Source organism: Melospiza melodia, chromosome 30 (genome assembly GCF_035770615.1).
Source record: "Melospiza melodia melodia isolate bMelMel2 chromosome 30, bMelMel2.pri, whole genome shotgun sequence".
Lineage (NCBI taxonomy): Eukaryota > Metazoa > Chordata > Aves > Passeriformes > Passerellidae > Melospiza > Melospiza melodia.
Window position 1 is genome coordinate 1939325 of NC_086223.1, and position 18823 is coordinate 1958147.

Below are 18823 nucleotides of genomic sequence, written 5' to 3' on the forward strand. Positions count from 1 at the left end.
AGCGGGGTGCGGAAAAGAGAGGCAGCGGAGGGGATCCCGGAGCCGGGGGGACGGGACCGGGGCTGCCCTGAGGATGCGGGTCCGGGCTTGCCCCGGGGACGGTGAAAGGATGAGGAGGGGGACACACACACACACATGACCGGGGGGACATACATGACCGGGGACACACACACACACCACCGAGGCTCCCCCCACCTACCCCGCAGGCCGCCGCCCCCATCGCGCCGCCGCGGGGCCCGCCCGCCCCCTGCCCCCGGTACCGCGGGCCCCCCCCGGCCCGCAGGACGCTCCCCCGGTGTCCGGGGGGCTGCGGGGATCGGGGGTCCCGGGAGGGGGGGGGGCATCCCCCGCCCCTCCGGTCTCTTCCGGGAGCAGCGAGTTCAACCAATCAGCGCGCGGCGTGGGGGTGACGTCATGGGTGATGTCATTCTGGCGGGAAAATCAAGCATGGCGGGGATGGGTTCGCGATCCTCCCCCACAGCCAACAGCGACAGCGGTTTGTACCAAAGGGGTTTATTTGCATGTAAATAAAGACGTTCTCTGCGATATCTCCAAAAAAGTTGAAATTCCACTTTCCGCCCCAAAAAACAGCCGGGATATTTACAAATTCCAGCGATTTTCCAGCCAGGGATTTATGTACATCATGATAATCGAGGAAAAGAACCAGTTTCTTTTAATCTCCGTGTTCACTTCACCACCTGAGATTAAAAGGTTTGGCTTATATTTAATTTTCACTTTATTTTTATCTTTCTGAATACTGAAAGATGTAAAATTCTTGAGAATATAAGCAAATATATTCCAAAAATAAACCATTTCTCAGAGCCCGAGCACTGACACCCCAAAACCTCAGCGTGGTCATGCACCTCAGCTCTCTCTCCCAGGACTGATGTCATTGGAAGGGGACAGGGCACCAAAATGGGGTGAAAAGCTCAAAATTTGGGCTGGAGGAGACGTTGTTCCCTCTGTTCCCACCTTCCACAGGGGGAATTTTGGATACTGAGCTTTGGTCTGGGTGAGGGGAGAGGAAACGAGGGCAGCTTGTTCCTTTTCAAACAGGTTTTTGTGGCGATTTTGCTGCTTTCCCTTCCAAGTTTTAGTGTGCAGCACAGCAGGAAAAACACAGCTCTGGCTGAGGATGAGTCCAGGGATCCATCCTGGGGCATTCCCAGCCTGGATTCCACTCGAAAGTGCTTCTTTTGGAAGGCTGCTTGTGCCCCCTCACACAACTTGGATCCAAGGGATTTTGTCCAAAAAAAATGGATTAAATAAAAGCAGGAGATGGGGCTCCAGAGGCTGAGCTGAATGGAGCAGGGTGTCCAGCTGAATTCCTCTGGGATTGTGCTCCTGACATCCTCTTTGCAGCACCCCAAAATTCCAACACTGTGCCAGGTATCAGCATTTGCTCCAGGTTTGCATTTAATTCCCATTTAATTCCCATTTTCCTATCATTTCAAGCTCTGGTTGTGGCGTGCAGGACACCCAGGAGCAAAGGATAAATACTGGAAAATGTAAGGAGGGAAAAGTTCTCCAGAATTGGGGGAAGTCTGGGAGACATTCAGGCTCCTGTGGAGGCAGGAGGAAGGGGTGAAAAATCCCTACAATGAACCTGCTAAAAACACTTTCCAAAAAAGCTGGAAACCAAACAGCTTTCCTGGGGCTCGCCCCAGGATGGGGAAATTTCAGTGGTTTAAAAGAAAAACTCAAATCTTTGCCAACTTTTCACGCTGCATCCCCAAAGGTGAAGCACAACCTCAATCCCCACGGGGAAATCCTGGCCTCCAACACCACCAGCAAAACCCAGTGGGAGCAGGATCCTGCTCAGTCCACAATTCCACAGGAGATGTGTCTGCAGAACTCCTGATTTCCCACATTCCACTTGAGTGAATCAGATGAAACTTGCTTTTAAAAATAAAACCCTCTCCTGAGTCTCTTTTCCTTTTCAGGGACCACAAGATCAGCCCGGAGAGGATGCCTGACTCATGCTCCTAATTCCAGCCAAAAAGGGGAAAATCCATCTCTGAAGGAAATCAACACTTCTGCTGCAGCTCTGATCCCAGCTGAGCCACTCTGGGATTGTTTTCCAAGCTGGAGAATCCTCCCCAGGATTGTGACCACAATTCCCAGCACAGCTGCATGAGGAGGTTCCAGGGAAGTTTGTTGGTGCAGGCAGGAATCCCTTTTCCATTGAGATTTGCTGGAATTTCACTGTGCTGCAATGGCACCAAAGCTGCAGAGCCACCCAAATTCCCACTGGGGGAAACAAGGAGCACGAGGTGTTGCCACATGGAGGGGAATAAATAGCTAAAATAAATGGGATTGCAGCAGCAATCCCTCAGAGCTGTGACCTGGGATAAAATCCTGATTTCCATGAGGAAACAGTGCCCAGTTGAGCTGGACATTGAATGAAGGAATGCCATGGGAATAAAATAAATTAAAAAAACCTCGTGGTTTTCCTTCTTCCAAAGAATTAAAACCCAGCCTGAAAACATTTCCTAAAATAATTACTTGAAAACTTCCTACATCCAAAAGGAGCTTATCCTGAATGGGAAGAGGGCAGAGGGCCTGGGATCTCCCAGCCCAGCCTATGTCTGTTTGCCCCATCTGGGAGCTGCTGCCACATTCCCACACTCTGCTCCATCCCTGGGATTCCCACAGGGATGATAATACTCATCAATTCAGGAAGAATGGAAGTGCCCACAGGATGAAGGCCACAGGCAGGGACCTGGCTGCTGGCACTCACATCCTTCTGCACAGACCTTGCTGGTCTGAAAATCTTGGAAATACTTTAGAAATACTTATTTTCCCCCCCTCTCCAAACAGATCCGTGTGGCAGGTTTGAGATGAATCCTTCCTTCCTTCCCCTCCAGGACTTGCACACGGCTCATCTGAGAGAATTAATTGCCAATTAGAGCAACATCCATGAGATCATCATCTTCCTCCCCGATGAGGAACTCGGGGCTGGCCCGGCTCGGCCGCTCAGCTGAGAGGATCGCGTTGCTGGCCATGGCCAGAGACTGATCTGCTGAGATGGGAGACTTGGACCAGCTCTCAGGCTTCATCCCATGGGATTTCTTCTTATCCCTGTCCTTATCCCGCTCCCTCTCTCTGTCCCTGTCCTTGTCCTTGACTTTCTTCTTCTCCTTTTTGTGCTTCTTGTGTTTCTCGGCGCTGTACTCGGGCAGGGGCCGGATGCCATCGTCGGAGCTGGGGCTGTTCTGGTAGGATTTCTCAGCGATGGACGAGCCCGACTCGCTCTCGCTGTCGATGTTCTGGGGGGTGTAGGCCGGGGATTTGCTGTGGCTGGGGGAGCAGCGCTCGTGTTTGGGGGTGGAGCCGCTGATCAGGGGCGATCCGTAGCTTTTGGAAGAAGCCATCTGAGGTCTCAGCCCGTCCCCGCCTCCTTCCCCGGGTTTCTGCAGAGTCACTTTGGCTTTGATGCTGGGGGAGCCGCCGTCGTGTTTGCTGATGATAATTTTGGCCACTCCGGTGCTTCCGACGTTTTTGGAATCCGAGTTCTTCTTGGAAGAGTCGACGGATCCTCCAGAAACAGAGACCTTCGATTTCTCCTTGTCGCTCTTCTCCCGCTTTCCCTGGAACTCCCCTCCAGACATGTTGTGTTTGGAGGACATCGTATGGCTTGAGGAATTGGAACTCGGCCCCATCTGCCCATCCATGGGGTCCTCTCCGCCAGGCCCGCTCGTCACCACCCCGTGCTTCAGCTTGTCTATGACTGCAGTCAGAGATGGCTTCTTGTTTCTGCTGGGGGACTTCCCTTTGGAGCTTCCATGCTGGTTCTGCGACGAAGACATGGAAGACCCGCTGGATGAAAAGGAAGATGAAGATGCCGTGGAGGAATTGGACGAGGGAGGCGGTTTCTGTGACATAGACCCGGAGGATCCCATTCCTGAAGAGGATTTCATGCTCGAGCTTGACCCAGTCCCAGACATGTGGGACCCACCAGAACCTGAGCTGATGGGCGACTTCGCTTTAGACGACGGGGGAGTACCCGGGACAGGCTTCATGGGAGAGGCGAGTTTGTCAGAGCCCCCTGAGGGCCTCGAGTGGGACGGGGAGATGTTTGGTTTGCTCATGGAAGGGTTCATGAGGGACGATGGCTTTCCTTGAGGTTTCATCTTGGTGCTGCCAGAGCCGGCGCTGAGGCCGTGCTTGGTGATGGGGGAGGATCCCGGCTTTCCCACCGACTGCGCCGAGCCCTTGGACTGACCCGAGCCGGAGCCGCCTTGGCTGGAGTAGAGGCTGCTGCTCATCTTGGAGCCAGAAGAGCCTTCTGATTTGCTCTTAATTTTGCCTGAGGTTGAAGAGGAGGAAGAAGAGGAGGAGGAGGAAGAATGGCTATGATGGCTTTTGCTGCTGGAGGAGGTGACAGAACCACTACTCGTGTACTGGCCGTGCGAAGACGGTTTGCCAACAGTCACTGTTCCTTTTGGGATCTGAATGGTTATTTTTGGAATAGGAGGAGTAGCTACCCCGGGAGGAGTCTGGGATCTGCCCGAACTCCCTGGAGATTTGGACCCACCCGTGCTTGCTGGTGGCGTGAAGGGCCTGTTGGATGAACTGTGCGATGGAGATTTCCCATCTGTCTCCTGCTTCTTCCTCTTTGGGAGTTTCTCTTTGCTTTTGCCATCACTGGACGGCGTCCGGCTGCGCTTCCCCGGCTTCCCATCCATGCCAGCAGCTGCCATGGCACCTCCAGACCCATTGCCTTCCTTTACCCGTTTCTGAGACTTCTCTTTTCCTAAATCCCCCGTGTTCAGCAAAGGGCTCTGACCTCCACTGTGGTGCTCCATGATGTCAGAGGACCCCAGTGCTTTGCTGGCAGCTGCAATAATACTAAAATCCACCGTGTCGGACGGAGCGCTCCCCTTAAATTTATTTTCTCCCCCATCACCCCCCAAGACTTGCACCCCCAAATTAGTTAGAGCCTGGGGGGCATAGCCCTTGAAATCATCAGTGTCTCCGCTCTGACTGCTCTCATCAAAGTATTCCTCCCCAAAACCACTCTGGCTCTGACTGTTCAGCAAGTCAGGGTTGAAATCTACCCCGTCTGGAAAAAAATGGTTGGAGGAGTCGCTGTTGGGGCTGACAGCGGCGTCCGCGATCAGGTCCGCGGGGTCTGTGTAGGGGTTCTCACTACTGTTGGTCTGAAAAACATCGGGGTCAAAGAGGGCACTTTGTGAATGTCCTGAACTAGAAGAATCTCTGACTGGAGTCCCAATGGGTGGGCAGTCCTCAGTACTGGTGGGCAGCTTGGAAGCCTCCTCGGCTATGTCCGAGAGGATGTCGGTGACATCGGCCCCGATGCTGTCCGAGCTGGACAGGCGAACCATCCTCTGGATGCTGGGCTGGGCGTGGGGCAGGGCCTGGGGGTACGTGGTAGGAGGAGTGCTGCACTGGCTGGGTGCTGGAGTAATATGAGGGGTGTCCAGGGTGTCTGCGGTCATGTTGACATCAAAAATGGGGTTCTGGGAGTCAACATCCATGGAAAAGAGCTCCCTCTGGAAATCGTCCTCAGTCTGGTGCTTGGGCTTGTCGGCCGGCACGCGGGATTTTTTTTTCTTTTGTTTATTCCCCCCAGGGCCCATTTCCATTCTGGGGGAGCCAGAGGAAGAGTTCTGCCTTTCCAGAGGGCTGCTCCCATAAAGAGTGGAGAAATCCTGAGGAGGATTCTCCTTAAGAAGGTTCATGAGCATGGGGTGGTTCTTGGTGTTGCTGGCTGGTGAGGATACTGGTGGTGGTGTGTGGTGGGGAGGGGTTGGACTTGAGCCAATGGTAGAGCCCACATTGCCTGTGATCTGTAACAAACTAGTGAGAATAGGGTTCTGAGACACTTTGCTGAAGTCCTCCCCATGGCCCACCGAGTCATGCCTCTCTTTCATGCTTATGCTCATGTTAAACAAAGTAGTGATGGGCCCCCCAGGAAAAGTGTTGGTTGGGGTGGTGGTCCCGCTCATTGGGTTGCTGCCTGTGGTCATGCCATACCCTGGGCTGCTGGCTGGGGGCAGGTTTTTCTTCACCATGTCTTCAACTGTCTCTGCAATGAGGGACAGGGCTGGCGTGTCAGCTTGGATGGTTTCTGCTTTCCTACGGATGGCTCTCATGGTGACAGGGATGGACATGCACCTGCAAGACACAGCACAGGCTCAGCTGGGGCTGGCTGCCCTCAGCAAAGCTCACTGGGGAGGTTTCACACCTCCAGCAGGTATAAAATGAGCACTCAGGGGCTTGCACAGGAGAGCAGCAGGTCCAGGATCATGTCCTGCTGTTCTGCTTGAATTCAGAGAGACACCTGCACTTGCAATCCCAGAGGGAGGAATAATCAATTATCTCTAATAACTGATAGCTGACAGATCATTATCTGCTAGTTAAAGAGCACAGAATCATGGAAGGCTTTGGTTTGGAAGGGGCCTTAAAGCCCATCCAGTCCCACTCTCTGCCATGCAGGGACACCTCCCACTGTCCCAGGCTGCTCCAAACCCCATCCAGCCTGGCCTTGGGCACTGCCAGTGATCCAGGTGCAGCCCCAGCTGCTCTGGGCACCCTGTGCCAGGGCCTGCCCACCCTCACAGGGAGGGATTTCTTCCCAATATCCCACCTAGAACTATTGCTTCAGGTTAAAGCCATTCCCCTTGTCCTGTCTTCATGAAGGAATCTGGGTTGTTCCTCCAATTCTGGCAGAGAACACCTTGGTAAACCTGATTTCCTAAACCTTATAAAAATCCCAGGAGCTTAAAGCTCATCCAGTGCATCCCCCTCTGCCATGGGCAGGGGCAGCTTTTTGAGCTCAAAAATCAGTGATAATAGCACATTCTCCTCAGGGATAATGAGTCTATAACATGCTAGAAGCAAAACCAGTGGTTCCCACCCAAAAGGTGACAGGAGTGTTGTACCCTGGGAATGTCCTGCTCTGTTCTGAATGTGACTGAGGTGATAAAAGCTCTGTGTACACAACAAACTCAAAAATAAGTAGCTAGTTCAATATCTGGCACTGAATTTTCAGCATGGCTCTGAGTTGCTCTCTCCTGCAAACAATCACAGAACAGCTCCAGAGCTGCTGGATAAACACAAGATGGAGCAGAGCTCATCTGTGTGATTGGGAGCACAAGGTGGGACAAAATCCCAGCTTACCTTTGAACAACCTTGGCAATGAAATCATCTGTACAGATGAGGGCATCAGACAATCCTTTGTACAGCTTACAGTTCACGTGGCTGGAGTCCTGCACATCCATCACCACTGCAGGAGAGCAGGGAGAGATCAAAATCCTGCACACACAGGGGGAGGAAATCCTGCCAGCCCTCCCAGAAATGCTGCTCCTGCTGCCCCTGAGGCCACTTACCACACACCAGGGAGTCGTTCACAGGGTGCTGGAAGGACACACTGAAACAGGAGTCAGAGAGAGGACAAACTTCAAACTGCAGGATCCCAGGAGAATCTGAAAGACACAAGAACTTTTAAATGAGGGAACGGTGGAGATGAACCAGTGTGGCATTCACATTTTCTAGAAAAATCACTTCCCTCAGGATTTTTCTCCTGGGAAGCTGAGAAGCCTCAGAGAAAAAGGAAAACAAGAATTATCTGATTTGTTTCCCCTGTGTTTTGCTCCTTTAGAATGTGTTTGGAGATTGTTTCATTGGTTTCTGCTGTGAGTTTTTTTCACTCATTGGCCAATTGGGGCCAGGCTGTGTTGGGCACAAGTTTTCATTATTATCTTTTTAACCTTCTGTAAGTGTCCTTTCTGTACTCTTTAATATAGTTTAGTACAGCATTCTTGATATATTAATATATATTGTATATATTATATATTAATATATCATTACTATATTATTAATATATTATAATACATCATTAATATATTATTAATGTATTATATTATTAGTATAGTGTAATATATTAATAATATAGTATAGTTATAGTATAGTATAATACAGTATAATATAGTATAGTATAATATAATATAGTATAGTATAGTATAGTATAGTATAGTATAGTATAGTATAGTATAGTATAGTATAATATAATATAATATAATATAATATAATATAATATAATAATAAATGAGCCTTCTGAAAACATGGAGTTAGATTCATCATTCCTTCCTGCCACAAATACAATAAACCATAGCCTCAAAACCCCCACACAGATGGGGAAAAAAAACAAAGGAAGCAGCAGAGGCTTCATTTTTGATGAGGAAAACTCTCCAGAGTTCATCATTCTCATTTCATATCCCTCTGGAGGTGGCACCCACCTTCCTTCAGGACTGTCCTCTTGACACAGCTGCCAATGAGGGTGTTGTAGGCCACCAGGTGCCTGATCTAACCTTCTCTAAGTATCCTTTCTGTATTCTTTAATATAATGTAGTATCATAAAATAATAAATTAGCCTTCTGAAAACATGGAGTCGGATTCATCATTCCTTCCTGCCACAAATACAATAAACCATAGCCTCAAAACCCCCACACAGATGGGGAAAAAAAACAAAGGAAGCAGCAGAGGCTTCATTTTTGATGAGGAAAACTCTCCAGAGTTCATCATTCTCATTTCATATCCCTCTGGAGGTGGCACCCACCTTCCTTCAGGACTGTCCTCTTGACACAGCTGCCAATGAGGGTGTTGTAGGCCACCAGGTGCCTGATCTAACCTTCTCTAAGTATCCTTTCTGTATTCTTTAATATAATGTAGTATCATAAAATAATAAATTAGCCTTCTGAAAACATGGAGTCGGATTCATCATTCCTTCCTGCCACAAATACAATAAACCATAGCCTCAAAACCCCCACACAGATGGGGAAAAAAAACCAAGGGAAGCAGCAGAGGCTTCATTTCTGATGAGGAAAACTCTCCAGAGTTCATTATTCTCATTTCATATCCCTCTGGAGGTGGCACCCACCTTCCTTCAGGACTGTCCTCTTGACACAGCTGCCAATGAGGGTGTTGTAGGCCACCTGGTGTCGGATGAGGCTGAGGATGAGGGGCACCCTGCCAGGGTGCTGGAACGCGATTTTGCTGAGCAGAGTCCCCTGGAGGCTCCGTCCGTCCGGGAGAGGAGCGTCCTTGTTCAGGAAGTAACAGTGCTGCTGTCCTGGAAGAGCCTGACAACAATCCCTGCCTCAGGAGGGGACCATGGACACCCAGCAGTGCTCAGAGGCCACTGACACCGTGTCACCTTTGGACAAACACTGAGGATGTTTTCCTTCCACTCCGAACACCTGAATTCCTCAGAAGTAATCATGCCAACAGCATTCAATGTTCTCACTAAAACAGTTTCACGCTGAATGGCATCCCCTCTGGGGTTAACACTCATCCACAAATTTAAGGATTTCTCTCCCAAAATGCTGCAATTCATTCAGCCACACATCACTGGACAAAAGGGACACGCTCAGCCCCTCTGTTCTCCTGCCTGCAGCTGCACTCCAACAGCAAAGCATCTTTCAATACCTCATTTTCCTAAAATGCCCATCACAGAATCGTGGAATGGTTTGGGTTGGGAGGACCTTAAATCCCATCCAGTGACACTTCCTACTATCCCAGATTACCCCAAGCCCTGCCCAGCCTGGCACTGGACACTGCCAAGGATGGGGCAGCCACAGCTTCTCTGGGAAACCTGTGCCAGGACCCTGTACATGAATCCTAATGCTTGAAGAACAAGTTTTGGCCATGAATAAATGTCCTGCTCTGTTCTGAACGTGACTGAGGTGATAAAAGCCCCGTGTAACCAATAAACTCAAAAATAAGTAGCTACAGTTCAATATCTGGCATTGAATTTTCAGCATGGCTCTGAGTTCTTTCCTCCAAACAACCACAGAACAGCTCCAGAACTGCTGGATAAACACAAAAATCATCTGTGTGACTGGGAGCACAAGGAACCCATTCTGTTATCCCACTTGGAGCAGCTGAAGGCCCTGAGCTGGTGCTGGGGGTGGCCCAGGCTGGCTGGCAGCTGGCAGCACACACTTACGGCGTAGAATCGCATGTTGTGGTTCAGGGGCAGCGGGTCGGCCTCCTTGGACAGCTCAAACTGGGTGATCAGCTCATACAGGGGCACAAATGTGGGTGCTGTGTCAAACAGGGGGATACCTGAGAGGAAAAGACAGCAGGGAATGATGGCAGCTGAATCCAATGGAAAACTTGGTCATATTTTCTGGAAAAATCACTTCGCCTAAGATTTTGCTGCTGGGAAGCTGAGAAGCTTCAGAGAAAAATGAAAATAAGAATTATCTGATTTGCTTCTCCTGTGGTTTGCTGCTTTGGAATGTGTTTGGGGATTGTTTACCAACAGGTGGTTGTTTCATTGGGTTTCTGTGAATTGTTTGGACTTACTGGCTAATCAAGGGTCAAGCTGTGACTCTGGAAAGAGTAATGAGTTTTCATTAATATTTTTTTAACCTTCTTTAATTATCCTTTCTGTATTCTTTAGTTGAGTTTAGTTTAGAATTCTTTAATATAATATAGTATCATAAAATATCAAAAATATAATAATAAATATTTTGTCATAAAATAATAAATTAGCCTTCTGAGAACACGGAGTCGGATTCATCATTCCTTCCTTCATCTGGGGACCCAGCAAATACAATAAAAACCTGTCCAGGTGTTACTGAGAACAGCACAAAACCCTGAGCACGTGTTAAAAATCAGCAGCATTTACTGATAGACACAAGGGAACACGAATAAAAGCCAGAGATGTGTCTGACAGGTCTGCAACCCACCTGTGCAGCTCTGCAGTTTCTGGATGAAAGCTCGAGACACTGGAATGGGACGTGGGAACTTCAGGAAGAAACAAGCAGGTAAGTCCACACTGTTGGCACTGGTGATGGAGGAGAAAGATGGAGTTCTGGAAGAATGGGGGGACAAAAGTTCCTGTGAGCTGCAGGGCTTCTGCTCTCACCTGACACAACATTTATCTTTGCTCAAATACACCTCAAAAAGGAAGGCACTGCTCAGAAGCACCTGACAGCCCTGAAATGTCACTGTCATATTTTCTGAAAAATTTTCTCCTGGGAAGTTGAGAAGCCCCAGAGAAAAAGGAAAGCAATATTATCTCATCTGCATCTCCTGTGTTTTGCTGCTTTGCAATGGGGTTGGAGATTGTTAATCCAGAATGTGAATTGTTTTAACTTAATAACCAATCACAGCCAGCTGTGTCAGGACTCTGGAAGAGAGAGTCACTGGTTTTTTATTAGTATTTTATTGAGCCTTCTGTAAGTAACCTTTCTGTATTTTTTAGTATAATTTTAGTCTAGATAATATAATATAATATAATATAATATAATATAATATAATATAATATAATATAATATAATATAATATAATATAATATAATATAATATAATATAATATAATATAATATAATATAATATAATATAATATAATGCAATGCAATATAATGCAATATAATGCAATGCAATATAATGCAATGCAATATAATGCAATGCAATATAATGCAATATAATGCAATGCAATATAATGCAATGCAATATAATGCAATGCAATATAATGCAATGCAATATGTTATGTTATATCATTATGATATAATATAATATGATGCAATATGATATGATATAATATATTATGTTATATTATTATATTATACCATATTATATTATACCATATATAATGATATTATATATCATGTCATATTATATTATATTATATCATATTATATCATATTATATATTATATATTATATATTATATATTATATATTATATATTATATATTATATATTATATATTATATATTATATATTATATATTATATATTATATAATATTATATCATATAATATTATATCATATATATCATGATATCATATCATATCATATATCATGATACCATATACTATCATATTATATTATATCACATCATGTATTATGATATTAAATTAGCCTTCTAAGAACATGGAGTCAGACTCATCATTCCTTCCAACACTGGGGTCTCAGCAATCACCACACTGAACCAGACATTTCTTGTGCAATTCCTGCAGTGCTGTGCCACTCCCCCAGCTGAGTGCTGGCCTGCTGTCCTGCCCTTACCCTTTGCTGTCCACAGGATGGGAGCCCATGATCAGAGGAGCAATTGGAAGTTTGTGCATTGCCATGGTTCCCTCCACTGTCACCGACACGTTCATGCCCAGCGAGCGAGGAACTGCAGGGGGAAGCAGGAGAAGATGGGAAAAAAAAAATCCACCAGTGGCAAGTTTTGTGGATTAAATATGAATTAATTAAATATATTCTCTTCGTCCCTGGAAATGTTCAAAGCCAAGTTGGGGCTTGGAGCAAGCTGGGATAATGGAAGTTGTCCCTGCCCATGGAACTGGATGAGCCTTGGGGTCTCTTCCACCACAAAATATTCTGTGATTCCATAAAATATTACTCTGGCTTTCCCCACAAGGCACAGAGCTCACTGCTCACCTTCAGGACCAAAGGGATAACAGCCAAACTGACAGTTCTACCCAAATCCCCATTTCCCTCTTGCCAGATGGACCAATTGCATCATCCTCAAAATATTTTCCAAATGCATTTGCGAGTTCATACTTTGCTCTTTGCAAAGCAAAACAAATTATGATTTTGGATCATTTCCCTCTCTTTTTTTCCTTAACAACTGGAGCTTGGTTTTGGGATTTTAACAAGAGCCAGATGTCCATGAATAAAAACAAACTTTGATGATGGGAGAGGCACAAGGTTGGATGGGGGATAGAGGAAGGTGTCCCTGCCCATGGCAGGGAGTTGGAAGAGGATGAGCTTGGTTTAAATTCAAACCATTCTGGGATTTTATGTTTTTTATTCAGGCAACAAAACAAATCCTATGTTAAAATGAGATTCACTGCAAGGAAAAAGGCTCTGTGCCCCAGCAGCTCCCCAGCTCACCTACCATTGTTCTCATGTAAAACCACAGGGGCTCCAGTGCCATCCTCAAATAAATCATAGGGGGAGACGTAATATTTGAGGTTCATCAGGAGACCTGGGGAGAGAAATTCCTCATGAGGCATCCTGAGAAGTCATCCTGATCATCCCCACCCCACAAAGCCACACAAACACCCAAAGACTTTGTCCCTCTTTTATTTTGTTCTTTTTCATCACTTAATGTGGAACTGTGAGGCATACTTGAGGCCAGGAACAAATAATTTTTTTTAAAATTTCTTTAAATTAATTCATTTTTTTAAGGGTGAATCACAGGTACCTCCACTCCTGGGGGTGAGATAGCCAACACTGCCATGGAGGATCTTGTCCAGGGGGTTTGCATTGGTGGCTTGCCTGCAAGAGAGGCAGTCACAGTGTGAAACAAGCCACAGCCACACCTGAGGCAAAAATTCATGTGCTGAGACTGATTTCAACTCAAAATTCCCATTTCTGGGACCCAAAGAGGAGTTTATCCAAACTGCACAGGCAAAACAAAAGCTGCAGCATGGCTGGTGTATCACTGAACCTACAGCAGTGAAACAAGGCCAAAGCTTTCTCAGTTTAAACCACATTATCACTGAATCCACCTGTTACAAACTTTTATTTTGCCTTTTAGACTCTCCTCCAATCAAATCCTGCAGTTAAAAAGGAATTTCTCAGAGCTCTAAGCATTTATAGATATTTAGAAAACCACACAGACATCACAAGACTTACCAATACATCCCAGCCATCTTTTGGAGATCCAACTCCAAGGACTGCAGAGCCAAGTACATTTTAGTTTTAAGTTTGCTTAGGGAAAAAAAAAAAAAACAATAAAAAATATAAGAAAACTTGAAAGAACTGTGCAGTGCAAACCTACAAGCTTGGAGGGGGTTTTTAATTTTATATGTGTGTACAAATAAATGTATTCTAGACTTGTTATTTGATTTTAAATATGTGGATATAAATATATCCTGGACTTACTTGTCCCCTGGCAGCTTATAGAGGTTCACAAGTCCCCTCAGATGTTTTGAAAACTCATCAAAATTTTTCTCTCTGAAAGGAAAAAGGTGGAAATTACCAAGCATTCAAATGAGTAACAGATAGCTTTCATTTTAAGTGATTATTAATAAAGATGCTGAGTCACTTAAAAAAAAATAATTTTGCTACATGGAAATGTGTTCTTTACATGATCCAGCTTTAATGTGCTGTGGGCTTTGAAGACACCTTGCACAGCAGCCAGAATCACAAGATCTGAGCCAAAGCCAGGAAAATCCCCTGGAGAAGTGAAGACACTTGGTGGGGAAAGAGCAATTGAGAAGAATTTTGTGTTTTCAGACTTCAAATAGCATCAGATCATTACAGCAAAGAGAAAACACAACAACCCACCCCTGTAACTCACCTGAGATGTTGCACCAGCTCTGGACAGCTCTGAAAAGGAAGGAACACACAAGGATGTCAGTGTGGGATGCAGCCAACTCCAGGCTTTGTGCAGCTGGGAAATATCAGAGCAGGGAAATTCCCAAACATCAGCTTCACAATGCTCACAACCACTTGCTGTGGTTCTACTTCTGCTCCTCAAGTCCAGGTAATAATATTTCTTATTAAATTCTTAATTTGAAATAAACTTCTCAAGCTGGCAAGATTTAGGTTGAAAATCTATGAGCTTACACAGGGATATTAAAGAGGAGAGGCCAAACACACACTAAGCTCAAACTCTCCTCCACATGCAGAAAGGCATTTTCTCCCAATTTAACTTTCCATTCCCATTTTCTCCCAATTTAACTTTCCATTCCCAGATCTGAACTTTGGGAATAACTTCCCTTGGAAACACAGCAAAAACTTCCATAAAATTCTCAGAAAAATTAAGGTAATTTCCCCAAATGATTTTGCAAGTTGTGAATCCATTGATCAGAAAATCCCACTGGAGCAAACTACTCCATGGAGGATTTTACTTCCCACTAGAATGAGCAGCAAGGGCGTAACTCTGGGTCTATGGGAATGTTAAATAAATGTTAAATAAACCCATTTTCTCTGCTGAAAATAAAGGGAATCCTAAAAGCACAGGGGTTCCCCTTTGCCAGGAATACACACCACGGGGTTTTCTCCATGGTGAGCCACCTTGACATCACAGAGCAGCCCTGTGGGGTCCAGCTGCACCTCCACGTAGAACATGTCAGAGGTGATGTAACACTCGGTGCCGTTCGCGCTCAGGTGGGAGCCGAGGCTGCCGGAGGGAACGGGACAGGGATGGCTGTGAGATGCACAGAAAAACCCAGAAAAAACCCCACAGAACCCCACAATCCAAGCACAAAAAACCCACCCAAAACCTCCCCAATACAAGCACACAAAACTGACCCAAAACTCATCCAAAAGCCCCCAATCCAAGTACGCAAAATCACTCCAATTCAAGCACGCAAAATCCCACAATCCAACACAAACCCCACAACACAAACCCCCCAATCCAAGCTCACAAAACCCCACAGTCCATCACACAAACCCCACACAAAACCCCCCAATCCAAGCACACAAAACCCCACAATCCAAGCACACAAAACCCACACACAATCCCCAATCCAAGCACACAAACCCCACAAATCCAAGAACACAAAACCCACACAAAACTCCCCAATCCAAGCACACAGAATCACCCCAATCCAAGCACACAAACCCCACAAATCCAAGCACACAAAACCCCACAAATCCAAGCACAAAACTCCCCAATCCAAGCACACAGAATCACCCCACTCCAAGCACACAAACCCCCCCAAATCCAAGCACACAAAACCCCACAAATCCAAGCACACAAAACCCACAAATCCAAGCACACAAAACCCCACAATCCAAGCACACAAAACCCCACAATCCAAGCACACAAAACCCCACAATCCAAGCACACAGAATCACCCCAATCCAAGCACACAGAATCACCCCAATCCAAGCACACAAACCCCACAACCCAAGCACACAAAACCCACACAAAATCCCCAACCCAAGCACACAAAACCCCACAAATCCAAGCACACAAAATTCCCAACCCAAGCACACAAAATCCCACAAATGCCAGCCCCACAAGGCTCTGGGGTGAGCAGTCTGTGCCATGCAGAGGAGCAGACCCACCCGCTCTGCCGGGCGATGGACTCCAGGCGATCGGTCATGGCAGGCAGAGACGACACTGAGGGAGGAACAAAAACCAAACTTTAGGGAAAAGATCCAACATCCCCTAAGGAATTCCCACCAAAAAGAAACCAAATCTCAGCTGGGTACTCCCTCCCATGTCTGCTCACACTGTCCCGTGTGCACTGCACAGGATCTGTCCCTAAATACAGGGGGTGTGCACAGAGAAACCCAAATATTCCCAAACTGCACGGAGAGAATGGAATTTCTGCAAGTGGAATCCAGGTGTGGGCACTCACAGAATCCTGGAATGGTTTGGGAGGGACCTTAAAGCCACCCCTGCTATGAGCAGGACACTTCTCACCATCCCAGGTTCTCCACATCCTGTCCAACTCTGGGTATTTCCAGGGATGGAGCAGCCACAGCTTCTCTGGACAAAGAGATGGTTTTTATTTTCCCAAAAAAAGCAGCACAGCCTGAGTGTGTGATGAACCCCTGAGCACCAGGAACACAGCAGCAACACCCAGTGTGGTTTTTATGGAGCATTTCCATGGGGTTTTCCACCCTTTGGAGAACACACCAACCTTTCAGGGCCTTCTGCAGGGTCTCCAAGCAGCTCACCAGGTGCTGGTGTCCCCCTGAGTTCAGCACCACACGCTTTTCCTTGGGCAGACAGAAGAAAAAAAAAATCATTTTGCCTTGTTCCTCAATAGAAGGGAATTACGGCAGCTTTTGGGCAGCCAAATGAGATTTATTTAGATAATTAAAAGCAGGTTAGACTTCATCCCCAAATTACAACATCCTGATTCCTCTAGGTGAACAGTAGCTCTTTGCAAGCAGGTTACAAAGGCAGGCCTGGAATTGAGCTCTTTTCTTTTTAGCAACTTGGTCTAAAGAGGTCTGAGCTGAGAGTTTTAGAAAAAGAGACAGAAAAATAAAGAGTTGGGCAAACTTTTAACCCCTGAGTATGGGCAGGAGGCTTTGCTGAGATCCCCTCTGCCTCCTGCTCCTCCTGCCCTTACCCACGCCAGTATTTTAAACTCATTTTTGACTAAGCCAGGGCTGAGTGTCACTGAACAAAAACAATATTCAAAAAACAAGTCATTGCTCCAAAAAAACAATATCCTGGAAGGGTGAAAATACAAGTTTGAGCCTTTTCCTGGCACCGAGCTGGAATCAGGGGAGGGAATGGCGCATCAGGCAGGGAGGGTTTGGACATCCCTCAGGAGAGAGTGAAAGCAAAGCAAAGCAAAGCAAAGCAAAGACAGCTGGAAGAGATGTAAAACCCAACCCAGAGCCCTGAGCAGAGAAGCTGCAGGCAGGTCCTGCTCAGAGCCCAGCAGTGCTCACCATGACCTGCCGCACCAACTTCATGGTTTCTGTCCAGGGCCGGTTCTGGCTGTACTTGGCATGCAGCCTCTCCAGGAGGGAGCTCATCTTGTTCAGCTTCTCTGCCTCTGGCACACAGGAATGTTCAGGAAACACCATGAGCCACTTTTGGAAGCTTTACAGTTCAGGAAAACATCCCACCTTTAAGCTGGAGATGATTTCAAGGAATTTTCTTCCTGCTGGTTTAACACCTGACCTCGAGGTGAGGGAAATGTTATGGAATATCCCAGGGTGAGGGAAATGTTATGGAATATCCCAGCCCAACCTCCCTGGCCAGGCAGGATCACCTGGAATGTGCCAGCTGGGTGTGGAATGTCTGCAGACAGGGAGACCCCACACCCTCCCTGGGCAGCTGCTCCGGGGCTCTGACACCGTCCTGGAAAGCAGCCTCACCCTCCTGGAATGAAACCTCATATCGAGGTGGAATTTGTTGCGTTTCAGTTTCTGGCCATTGCTCCTCGTCCTGTCGCTGACTGAACAGAGTCTGGCACCAAGCTCTGACACTCCTGGAGATTTCTGTAGGGATTTATGGGATCCCCTCCCAACCTTCTCTTCCCCACAGTAACCAGGCCCGACTCCTCGCTCCCTCCTCATTACAGAGATGCCCCAGACCTCAAATCACCTTTGAAACCCTCGCCCGTTTCACTTTCCTGGGCGTCACCTCATCCCCAGCCCCGGAGCCTCCACAGGAGCCCCTCGCTCCCTCACGGGGCCACCGGGAACCCCCGCGTCCCGCGCCGCACTCACCCTCGGCGCTGCCCGGCGCTGCCTTCATATTGCAGGTCCGGGGCCGGGATGAAGAGAGGGAGAGGGAACGGAGAGGGAAAGGAGAGGGATCGGGAGCGGGCGGGGAGCGGGGGCGGCGGCCGGGCCGGGCCGGGCCGCCCTCGCCCTCACACGGCAGCGGCCGCCGCCATCGCTGCGCCCGCGGCCGCGCTCCCGCGCTCTCGCGAGACTTCGCCGCGCCCGCAGGGGAGGGCGTGGCTCGGGGGCCAGCACGCCCCGCCCCCTCAGCCTGCTGGAAGCGCGGCGGCGGCCGCTGTGCAGCCCTAACGGAGCATTAACCGCCCGTTAGCCGGCGGTGCGCCGGGGCAGGCTCCACAGCGACCCGCCGGCGGCTTTAGAGCGCAGCGCGGCGGAGCGGGAGAGCGGCGGGAGGCCGAGGCGGCGGCGGCGACGCCGCCATGGAGCTTTGTTGCGGGCCGGGCGCTAGGGGGCGCTGTCCCCGCCCCGCGCCCCAATAAAGTTGGCCGGGAAGGCGCCGCCAGCTGCGCGATTTCGCGGCTCTCGCGAGAGGACGAGCGCGCGGCCCCGCCCATCTCCGAGAGGTCTCGCGGACGAGGAGGACTCGCGCCGGAGCCCAGGGAGGGGTGGCGGCGGCGGCGTTGTTATCGCGAGAGTTGCGGGCGGGTCTCGCGAGAGTTGG

At 48.0% G+C, this 18823-nt stretch overlaps 1 protein-coding gene across 1 annotated transcript; it reads right to left on the bottom strand.

Moving 5' to 3' along the window:
• Positions 1–497: 497 nt before the first annotated feature.
• On the bottom strand, positions 498–18250 carry MED1 (mediator complex subunit 1). The gene is made up of 17 exons (XM_063179076.1): positions 18145–18250; positions 17359–17465; positions 16593–16671; positions 16012–16066; positions 14986–15118; positions 14294–14322; positions 13876–13947; positions 13627–13701; positions 13193–13266; positions 12884–12973; positions 12046–12157; positions 10722–10846; positions 9974–10092; positions 8906–9107; positions 7356–7451; positions 7147–7252; positions 498–6141 (listed from the first exon to the last, which is right to left on the bottom strand). The coding sequence occupies exons 1-17, from the start codon at positions 18170–18172 to the stop codon at positions 2895–2897; spliced, it is 4749 nt and encodes a 1582-aa protein (XP_063035146.1). The 5' UTR covers positions 18173–18250; the 3' UTR covers positions 498–2894.
• Positions 18251–18823: the final 573 nt, after the last annotated feature.

Excerpts from the sequence above, each read along its gene's own strand:
- MED1 (XM_063179076.1), bottom strand. The coding sequence starts at position 18,172 with ATGAAGGCAGCGCCGGGCAGCGCCGAGG. Across the intron at positions 15,119-16,011 it reads TCCATCGCCCGGCAGAGCGG|CCTCGGCTCCCACCTGAGCG; the intron begins GTGGGTCTGCTC and ends TCCCTCCGGCAG. Across the intron at positions 13,948-14,293 it reads GAGCTGGTGCAACATCTCAG|AGAGAAAAATTTTGATGAGT; the intron begins GTGAGTTACAGG and ends TTTTCCTTTCAG.